The 11,075-nt window shown below is 40.7% G+C and overlaps 1 protein-coding gene across 1 annotated transcript; it reads left to right on the plus strand.

Annotated features, from left to right (window-relative positions):
• Positions 1 to 220: 220 nt before the first annotated feature.
• On the plus strand, positions 221 to 6,001 carry FGG (fibrinogen gamma chain). Its single transcript, XM_082760323.1, has 10 exons — positions 221 to 370; positions 462 to 506; positions 947 to 1,130; positions 1,229 to 1,322; positions 2,289 to 2,419; positions 3,072 to 3,205; positions 3,323 to 3,507; positions 3,960 to 4,237; positions 4,613 to 4,779; positions 5,774 to 6,001. The coding sequence occupies exons 1-10, from the start codon at positions 299 to 301 to the stop codon at positions 5,786 to 5,788; spliced, it is 1,305 nt and encodes a 434-aa protein (XP_082616449.1). The 5' UTR covers positions 221 to 298; the 3' UTR covers positions 5,789 to 6,001.
• The last annotated feature ends 5,074 nt before the right edge of the window (positions 6,002 to 11,075 follow it).

Below are 11,075 nucleotides of genomic sequence, written 5' to 3' on the forward strand. Positions count from 1 at the left end.
TCCAGTCCTTGTTTCACCTTTCTGCCTCCTTTAAGACCTGGCTGGAACAAAGTGGACAAGTAGGAAGCAAGCTCTGCAAACGGGAGGAGTGTGAGATGAGTGCAAATTCTGGGAATCCACCTCAAACCACTACCCCACCTCTTCCCGCTACCTCACAGAGCCCGCCCCCAGCTCCAGCCTGCTCCCTTAAACCACTGTGGGTGGGTGCTGTGCCAAAACTGGCTGCCCATAAAGGTGCCGCTACCTTGGGCACCAGGCTGAACACTTTCGGCTGGCAGCGCACGGTGGGGCAGGCACGATGGGGCTGAAGCTAGGCAGATGGGCACCACTGGGGTATCTCCTTTCCTTGCTCTTCTCTACCAGCCTGGCGGTAAGTGGAGAGGCAGTGTTAAAAAATGTATCAGAGCTGAAAATGCTGCTGGAGAAAATTCACTGAAAATGGTCTTGTTTCTTCTCTTCAGTACCTTCCCACCAGAGAAAACTGCTGCATATTAGATGAACGATTTGTAAGTACATGAACAATTTCCTTTTATATTAAGAGTCTAAACAAAGCCTTCCTACTGATTATTAACTGCCATTATCTTTTGTAGCTTCATTAGATCCCTATTGTTATTTTCAATACTTATTAAATGCGCTGTGCTTAAACCCATTGTTGATTAGTAGCTATAAACATCTGTTGAAAAAGGCAGCTGCGCTGCTGATAAAAGCATTTTAGAAGACGCTATAAGTAACAGCATGCACTGTTTTATTGCCAAGTGTGCATGTATACACAGTATGAAACTGAACTGTCTCTGTAAATTTAAACACCGCAGACAGTGGCAAATGCCTACCCCTTTTTTACCCAGTCATTTGTACAAACCATGACTTAGAGTTCTCCTGCCCAAATGTTCTACTGTCCTTTTTTTTGCTCCTGAAACATTATCATTTATTATTCTTTCCTCTTTAGGGTAGCTACTGCCCAACAACCTGTGGCATTGCAGATTTCTTTAACAAATACCGTCTCACTACGGATAATGAACTGCTGGAAATTGAGAGAATTTTGCAGCAAGTTACTAACGCCACAGGAAAAGCAGATTATTTGATTCAACACATCAAAACCCTCTATCCTCCAGATAAGCAGCAACAACAACGTGAGAATATAAAAATAACCATGCAATTGAAAAATCTTATGTCACTTGTTTTTCTAATTTGTCTAACTGCAATTATTTTATCCATTTGTCTGTTTTAGAGTCGGTTGAGGGTTTGACTCAGAAGTCCAAGAAAATAATTGAAGAAATCATCCGATATGAAAACACTATTTTGTCTCATGAAAGTACTATACAGTAGGTGTCTACCAACTTTTTGATATCACTTGACAGTCCAAATAATTTTATTTCTCTACTTTTATCAACTGCAATTAAGATTTCTTCAGAAAGGGTTTTTGTGCTTATGTGCACCACTATGCCCACACTGTCATTACTAGCTCCCTAGCAAGATACATTAGGATCATAAGGGTCTGATAGTGCATTCTCTGCTTATCTGCGTAATCTATTAATTGTGCAAGAAGTGCAAGATAAGAATGTCATGAAGCCTGGCAACATTTTTATGTTTCTTTTGCTGTGTCAACTACTTAAAACTTTATTTTTTTTTTCATTGGCTTGGGAGAATATATTAATATGAATTTGCTTAGTAATGCAAAGTGTTTGGAATATTTGTGCAGTCATTCACTCTGGCTAGTTTTTCTGCATATATCCTAGAATATCAGCTCAGTTCCACATACATAAATCACAAGTAATTATAAAATCAATGGTAGTCTTCTGTAAGCCAATGTTGAAAATACAAATGAAAACACCATTAACTTGGCTAAAACTTGAGGATATGTTTTTTTTCCTGAATGTAGCAAAACCTCTGCCCCTATAACATTATATCAAATATGGCTTAGGCACACTGACTACTGCAGTAGTTTATTTACATAATTTATGTTTTACAAATGTGCCCACAATTAAGGAAGAATAATTTATCATTTACTAATGAGAACAAAGAAAAACTTTCCATAGCATTACAGTCATGCATGAATTGCTGATTTGAGTTTTGCTGATTAGAGGCAAGTCAAGTTTTGCATAAGATTAAGTTTACGGTTTCCCATTTTGGCTAATTTCCCAACTTTAAATATCAGTGTTAAGAGAGTCTTCCCCTTTTGCAGGGATGTATGTTGCAGCATACTACATCAGTCAGGCATGTGTGCAGAGAAATGTGTATTACTGTCATTAAGAAACACCTGAAGCAACGAGGCATTTTTATGTTTCCAGACAGTTGACAGACGCACATATAACGAACACCAACAAGATCGCACTACTGAAACAGAAGATTGCTCAGCTTGAGTCAAGCTGTCAGGAACCATGCAGAGATACTGCTGAAATACAGGAGACGACTGGAAGAGGTGCACAAAAAGTTTCTTGTATGGTGGAGGGTTAATTCAGTTGTGTGTATTGCCAGCATGCATCACAGCAATGAAGTACACGTAGTCTTAAGGAAGATAGATTTTTACAAAGATATGTAAGATTGCAAGTTCTGAAGTCAGCATTTGGAACAATTTAAGTACTGGGTAGGTGCTCCGCAAGTAGGACATTCAAATGGAACAGAGGTCTCACTTGCCCCTTTGGACTTTTTGACCAAAATATGATTATCCCAAAACGTATGCTATACATCAGTGACAGAAGGAGAGTTGCTGTGGACAGAGTGAAAACAGAAGATAACTCATTATGACATTTCTGCTGAGTAATATGAAAAAAATTAGCTCCAGAAGTGCTGTTTTTGTTGTTGTAGAAACTAATGGAATGGCTATATTTTACATTTAAGTTGCTTAAACTCCATGGAAGACCAAAGTCATTCTTGTCTTACACAAGTCCTGTGACCTTCAGTGAGTTTTTTTATGGCAATGACATCAAAGTATGTAGACTAAATAGTGAACTTTGCAACAGTATTTAGATGAGTTGTATTTTTTGCACTAAGAAAGTTGCAATATCAAATAAATGTGAGGATAGAACTGCAGCTAGATTAATAACAATCCTTTGAATATATGTTTATTTCAGATTGTCAAGATATTGCAAATAAAGGTGCCAGAAGAAGTGGTCTTTACTTCATCAAGCCTCAAAATGCTAAGCAATCATTCCTAGTCTACTGTGAGATTGACTCATACGGCAATGGCTGGACAGTATTACAGAGGGTAAGCCACTTGTGTATTATTACCATAAGCAAGCTGACTGCATCAGCACTGTTTTTATTTGCTTACATAAAATATATCACATTTTGGTTGATTATTTTTTTTAAATATTTTTTCCAGAGATTGGATGGAAGTGAGGATTTCAGAAGAAATTGGGTTCAGTACAAGGAAGGATTTGGACATCTGTCTCCAGATGACACCACTGAGTTCTGGCTGGGCAATGAAAAGATTCATTTAATAACTACACAATCTACTCTGCCGTACACCCTGCGAATAGACCTGGAGGACTGGACTGGCAAGAAAAGGTATTTGCTCATGAAGCTTCTGAAAATGATGGCTTAAAGCTTACTGCTTGTACTGTTGTGTTGCTTTGTACATATTTTTGAAAAAAATTGTGGTGCTGTTAGGTCTACTAACATACAGAGGACACTGAACTCACAAGTGTAATGCCAGCCTCTGTGTGTGTCTGCCTAAAGGCCATACCACAAGCAGTCCTAGTGGATTTGGCAGAATAGATCTGTTCCTTCCTCCCTCCGAGAATTTCCTTATGACCATAGTAAGCCTAAGCAGTAGGGGATACATACAGGGATACACACATGTGTGTGTGTGTGTAATGTAGGTCTTCTGTACATCACTGAAGACTAGGAGTCAGAAAACGCATCTGATGCTGGAGCATAGAAGTTGTTTGTGAATTTTTCATTTGAGCACATACTAGGAATGCAGTATGCTTACGTTCACCATTATCCTCTGTTAACAGCACTGCTGATTATGCTGTATTCAAAGTGGGAACTGAACAAGACAAGTACAGATTGACCTATGCATACTTTATTGGTGGCGAAGCTGGAGATGCCTTTGATGGCTTTGATTTTGGAGATGATCCAAGTGACAAATCCTATACCTTCCATAATGGCATGCGATTCAGTACCTATGATAACGACAATGATAACTTTGAGGGCAACTGTGCTGAGCAGGATGGATCTGGATGGTGGATGAACAGATGTCATGCTGGCCACCTGAATGGCAAATATTATATAGGTAAAATATCTTCTAAATACCTACTTTTATGTGGAAAAAAGTAAGCAAGGACAATATATTTCAATGACAAAAAAAAAAAAAAAGGTCACTTTCATTGAGTATATTTTGCCATCTGTTTTCTGCAAAATATACATAGCCCATTTTTTTCAATAACTGTTAATATTAATGCCAGAAGTAGGAACTTCTGGCAGCTCTCCAGCCCAAAGTGGAACTATCAGTCCTCAGAGAAGTAAACTGGGGGACAGGGGCAGTGAATGCATACTGTTAGGATGCCTAGGGATGTCATAGAAGTGTTAGTATCACAAATATGAATGGGATGAGCACATTAATTATTTTAGAAACAACTAAATATTTTGTGCCAACTGATATTTTTAGATGGCGTGTACACATCTCGAGATTCTGATCCAGCTGGATATGACAACGGCATTATCTGGGCAACCTGGCGTGACCGGTGGTACTCCATGAAGAAAACTGCAATGAAAATCATCCCATTCAACAGACTCTCAATAGATGGACAGCAACACTCAGGCAGCATCAAGCAGGTTCGACCTCAGGAGAGAGGAGATGTTTAAAATGAAAACAGAACATAGTTATCATTTTGAATACAGAGCATGGACAGCTGAAGTATTAAGCCCTCTGCATCCTAGGGGCATCAGCTTTGCTTACCATTTTGTCATAGAAATATTTGTGTTTTGATTTTAGTATATCTTCTACTTTAATGTTTCTTTTAACAGATAGGTAAGTGGTTGGTCTCATGATCAGAAATAATTCCTTGCCTCCTTTTACTTTGAAGGCTACGTTTTTAAATTCCAGCTAGTATCACAGAATCATTAAGGTCGGAAAAGTCCTTCAAGATCATCTGGTCCAACCATCCCCCTACCACCAATGTCACCCACTAAACCATGTCCCCGAGTTCCATGTCCAACCTTTCCTTAAACACCCCCAGGGACAGTGACTCCACCGCCTCCCCAGGAAACCCATTCAAATGCCTAGCTACTCTTTCTGAGAAGAAATGTCTTCTAACTTCCAACCTGAACCTCCCCAGAGCAACTTGAATGCATTCCCTCTTGTTCTATCTGAGGCCAGTTATCTGAGGCTGACCCCCAGCTCCCCACAGATTCCTTTCAGGTAGTTGTAGAGAGCAATAAAGTCTCCCCTGAGCCTCCTTTTCCCCAGACTAAACAACCCCAGTTTCCTCAGCTGCTCCTCACAGGACTTGTGTTCCAGACCCCTCATCAGTTTTGTTGCCCTTCTCTGGACATGCTCCAGGGCATCTATGTGCTTCTTGTAGTGAGGGGCCCAAAACTGAACACAGCACTCAAGGTGCGGCCTCACCAGAGCTGAGTACAGGGGGACGATCACCTCCCTGGTCCTGCTGTCTACACCATTCCTGACAGAAGCCAGGATGCCACTGGCCTTCTTGGCCACCTGGACGCACTGCTGGCTCATGTTGCACTATCAACATGTCATTGTAGCCTTATGTACTTCTTTCTTAGAAGAACATTAAAATGCTGTCTTTTTTTTTTTCTGTCGTAGGTTGGAGACGCATAAAGGGACAATTTAGCAAAGACTGATACGGACAGGGAAAATAAATCTTTCATCGGTGAGACACTGAACTTATCTCACTTTCCACAGTTTGGAAGTCAACTTTGTAAAAAGCTGTTGGCTGTAAAATGCTCAAGCATTTTCCTTGAGCAGTGCTTACTTCTTATGTGGTTATTTTTTCTGTACAAATTCTCAATAAATTTTTGATTACTACAAAAATGCTGAGCTTACTATTTGTGCTCTACTGTTGGCCAAACAAAACAAAGTAAACACTATAATGTTTGGAAAGTTACTCTGATCAAATCTGTTTGGTTCAGTCATTCCTGAATTGGACACCAGAAATTTCTGCTGTTTGCTTAGAAGTGTGTGTTGGAGCTATTTCTTCATAAAATGTGGTTTGCTTCCAAGAGTCTTCATTTTGTTTTCTGATGAAATTGTTGATTTGTGACACAGATCAAAGTACAAAGCAAATTGAAAGAGACCTAGTTTACTGCTAAAGGGCATATAACTGAGCTTACCACAAAGTAATGAATACATTTTCAACCAGGATATGTTAGGAAATATACTAGCATAACAAAGATATTTTATTTCAGAACATATACATTAACAAGTTTCCCAAATATTATTCAGAATAGAAGTTTGGTTTTCTATATAGCACACACTACCACACTGTACAATGATTATTCCTGAATGCTATTGTAAAACTATTATTCCTGAATACCATATTCATAAGCATTTTAAATGATTCTAATGTATATAGCATGATTTTCAGAGCAAAGATGTTAAAATTTGCAGTAGAAAATAATTACATTTTTGTTGCATTTGCTTTTCCTAGATACAGTAATAATTTTCCAGCAATCCACATGAGCAATCCAACAGCACAGTTCAAGAACAGCAAAAAGTTTGAGATGCTGCCTGAATGTACTCATTCAGAATATTTGATGAGTATTTCTGGGTTCATTAGCAAATCAGATTAAGTTTGTGAATAAATTGCTCAATGAAAGATATGTTCAGGCTAGAACAGAAATATAGATGCATGTCAAGTTGATATATGAAGAAGTGCTTCCTGGTCTTTCCTTTTAGCTACCATCGAGCAGCCAGAAGTTCACTGGATATTTCTGAATAGCGCATCCAAATAGTTTGTTTTAAAGACAGAGAAGTGTAAGAGGAAGGCAGGTTTTTCAGGAGTAGGTCAGAAGAAGCCATTGCTAACATGGTGCCAACACAGGGTTAACCGCTGTTTGGGACAAGGGACAACCCCTCCTCACCACTGAACCAGTACATTTGCATGGCTCTGTTGCATCCATGCAACCAGCTGTGCTTTGCAGCCCAGCTCCAGTCTTGACACACAATTCTTCACCAAGCAAAGCAGTTATCCTGAATGTTTTGTGCAGTGAGGCCTCTCCTAGGGTTCCTCATGTGGTACATGTAGAGAGGCCTGTGGGAAGGATGCAAGCTGGAAGCTGGCCAGCCCAGCCTGATCCTGGTTCAGCAAACAGTCTCTTGAGTGGCGTTGGCCAAGTCACTTTCACTTTCTGTTTTCAGTTTATCCCACCTATAGGATAAAGGTGGTTAAATAATCTTAAAATCCCACCTATGAAATCTGTAGCAACATTACTCTAGGTCTGAACTGTGGTTTCTCCCCCCCTCCCCCCCCAGTCTATCTTTTAGCTTGCAGTCACTTATTTGATGAGAATCTGCTGTAATTGCACACATTTAGTTGGTGTAAGCTGTCATTTTATGGGTTGCTTACAGGAGCTAAGGTTGGCTCATTCTACCAGTTGTTTTGTTGTCCTAAAGTCTCAAAAATAATTTCTGCTCCAGAAGTCTGTTAGGTCAGGGCTGTTGAATCCAAGTAGCCTAAGGAGTCACATAAGTCCTCTGCCAGTGCTCAGAAGGGAGTCTGACAGATCCCAATCTGCAGCTATACCCCGTGGGCTCTGAAAGAAGTCTGGCAAGATTCGTGCCTTTTGGAGATCCTTCCTGTTGTTTCCAACCATCTAGCTATCAGAAAGGAACCAGAAGAGATCTATTTCGTCTAACTCTTAGAGAGAGAATAATACTCTCAAGTTGTGTTTTGGTGTTTGTTGCTGTTTGTTTTTTTTTTGTTTGTTTTTGTTTTAAATTTGTTTTTGTTGTTGTTTTGTTTGTTTGTTTGTTTTCAAGTAAATACATTGCATTTTGATTTAATGCCTCCATTTTATATTCTAAAAGATCTTATTTCTCCTTTCTAAATCAGTCTATAATTGCACACGACCTTCAGAGCATAGACAGTATAATATAGTGTAATCCTTTATATGTAGGCTAACCTATCCTCCTCTGAGTTTATAAGAGTTCGTAACAGGGTTTGGGTGCTACACTGTTTGCCTTCTTTTTATACGCTATGATCACTCCAAAGTAAAAAAATAAAATAGGAAGAGATAGAGGGGTAGTGAGGAAAATCAAATAGACAGACTGAAAGACTTGGGTAAAGAAACTAGGACTGAGAGGGCAAGTGAGAAGGTACTTACTAGCATTGGCTGTCTGGCCAGTAGAAGCAGGGAAGAAAACAGACTGGAGGAAGAGGGTGGTGCAAATTCAGAAACACAAACACTGACTTGGGAGCTCAAGTGAAGCTGAGGCCCCAGCAATGTTGACTGGGGGAAACATGGGACCAGATGCAGGGACTGGCTAGTAACAAAACCAAGAGAGGCTGAGGAACATGTTAAGAACAAGTGGAGCTCGGAGCTGGAGCTGGAGGGAAACTGTATCTAAGACAAAATTTCCAGAGGAGGGACAGGAACAAGCAGATAAGAGGAGGATAAGGCACCTTCTGGCAACTTGTGGTGGGGTTTGGTGGTAAAACAGGAGACAGAGGCAATGATGGGCAAACAAGAGCTGGTAGACACTAAGTTGAACATGAGTCAGTGATGTGTCCTGGCCACTAAGAAGGCTAACAATATTCTTGGCTGCATTATGCAAAATATTGCCAGCAGGTCAAGGGAGGTGATCTTTTCCCTCTACTCAGCATTGGCGAGGCTGCACCAGGAGTGCTGTGTCCAGTTCTGGGCCCCCAGTACAAGAGAGACTGGGACATACTGGAAAGAGTCCAACAGAGGACTACTGAGATAATCAAGAGACTGGAGCACCTCTCCTGTGAGGAGAGGCTGAGAGAATTAGGACTGTTCAACCTGGAGAAAAGGAGGCTCAGGGGAAATCTCATCAATGTCTATAAATGCCTGAAGGGAGGGTGCAAAAAAGACAGAGAAAGGCTCTTTCCAGTGGCACCAGTGCCAGGACAAGAGGCAGTGGGCACAAACTTCTTTCCTGTACAGGTGATGGAGCAGTGGCACAGGCTGCCCAGAGAGATGGTAGAGTCTCCTCATTGGAGATCTCCAAAAGCCACCTGGACGTGGTCCTGGGCACCCTGCTCTGGGTGGCCCTGCTGGAACAGGGGTTGGACCAAGTGGACCCAGAGGTCCCTGCCAACCCCAGCCATGCTGTGATTCTCTGATTCAGAGCTGGCTCTCAGCCAGGGCACACAAACCAGAACTGAATCCTGGAATCCCCAACTATTGTTGTGGCAGCCTGCCAAGAGCAGGGCAGCCGAAGCACTAAACTGCACTTCTGTCCTTTGATCATGAATTAAAGTTAAATCCAAAGTTTATTTAGCTCTTAGCCTTTAGCCTTCTCAAACAAACAGACAGAGAAGTGACTGGATGATTGCAACAGGAAAGCAAAGGTACAGGCTGAAGGTCAGGCCCAGATTCAGCCCTCAACTGGAAAGCCTGAGGAACTCCTCCTTTTCCCCAGCTTCACATATGAAGCAGGAAAACCCTCTTAGCTTACCTAATGTTTATGATCAGTTATCAGCTTTTTTTTTTTTCTTTTTTTTTTCTTTTTTTCTTTTCCAGCCCCTCTAGCCTTGTTGGCTGGGTTTTACTTGAACCAGAGCTTAAGGTTTTTTTGTGTGTGTTTGAAGGTCACCAGAGCACCCTCCATCAGGGTCAGAGGAAAGCTGTCTCATACTACTGCAACGTCCAGTCTTACACTAGTAGTGTATGTGTATCACACTATCTAGCAAATTGTCTAACCCTCTTTTACCGTGGTTGAAAAGGCAGAAATCCTTCTACTTGATGTGCTCACATTGCAAGAATGTGGACATGAAGAGAATGGTACAAATTTCCTGTTTCTTCAACACATTTTGTTTTTAAAGCCTAAAAAATTACAAAAATAATGTTCAGAGAGTATTGAAGATCACAAAATCAAGCTCTTTCAAGTTAGGAAAATCCAGAACTAATGTGACACATCACATCTGAATTATGCTTACATATTCATTATGATATTGTCCTAAAGATATTTATCACCTAATTCTTTTTTTTGTTGTTTTTGTTTTGTTTTGTTTTGTTTTGTTTTCCCAATACATTATTTGCCTAATCAGTGCTGAGCATGGGAACTGGTTGCAAGAAGAATGAAGGACAATTTGTTTGTTGTTGAGGTTGTAACAAATGTAGTGAGCAAGACCAGACTGGGTACAGTCATCTCTTACAGCCAATACTCCGCAAAATTAGGTACTGTTCCTGACCTCTTCATCTCATTCCCATGGGACCACAGGCAAGTCACTTGGTGATCTTAGACCTGGCTGCTGGATGTTCCTCCAGACCTCAGTGCTGAGTGGAGAGCTACAGCTGAGGTCAGAGGGGTCTGCACATGCAGTGTATTCTGAAAACTCAATGTATCAAAAAAGATCCCCAAACCTAAAAGCTACTTTTGGACTTAACCTTCTCACCTGGCTTCTGCAGCAGTGAAATGGAGAAAGTGGTGCCCCACGAATGAGTGTTGGTAAGGCACTGGGATAGTTGAGTGATGAGCACCACAGAAAAATCCCTGAGGTTTAAGTCTTCAGAAAAGAACATACAGCTTCAGGCAGCAATGTACACACTAAAAATGATCAGGAGAAGGGAGATCCAGCAGTACAGCCAAGTACAGGTTTGTACGCACAAGGAGGGCATGTGGAGGTGTATGTGCAATTCTTGTGTTCCTGAGCATGGAGGGCGTAAAGCCATGGTCTTTGAGCAGAGTTTGGTGTCTATCAACTATGCTAAATTAGAGCTTATTAGCTTGAGTGGGGACTGTCTGTGGACCCAAGTATATTTTGCATGTTGCTCATTTTATTCTGTTCTTTGAAAAAAATTATCTTATTGCTACAAGTCTTTTTGTTATCATGATCTTTCCCTCCCTCAAGCATGTTACTGTTTTCTGAGCTTTTCATAATTCCTTAAGATTCTTATATTTCTTTCACACTACTGTTACA

This window comes from Aythya marila (assembly GCF_965140915.1).
Source record: "Aythya marila genome assembly, chromosome: 4".
Taxonomy (NCBI): domain Eukaryota; kingdom Metazoa; phylum Chordata; class Aves; order Anseriformes; family Anatidae; genus Aythya; species Aythya marila.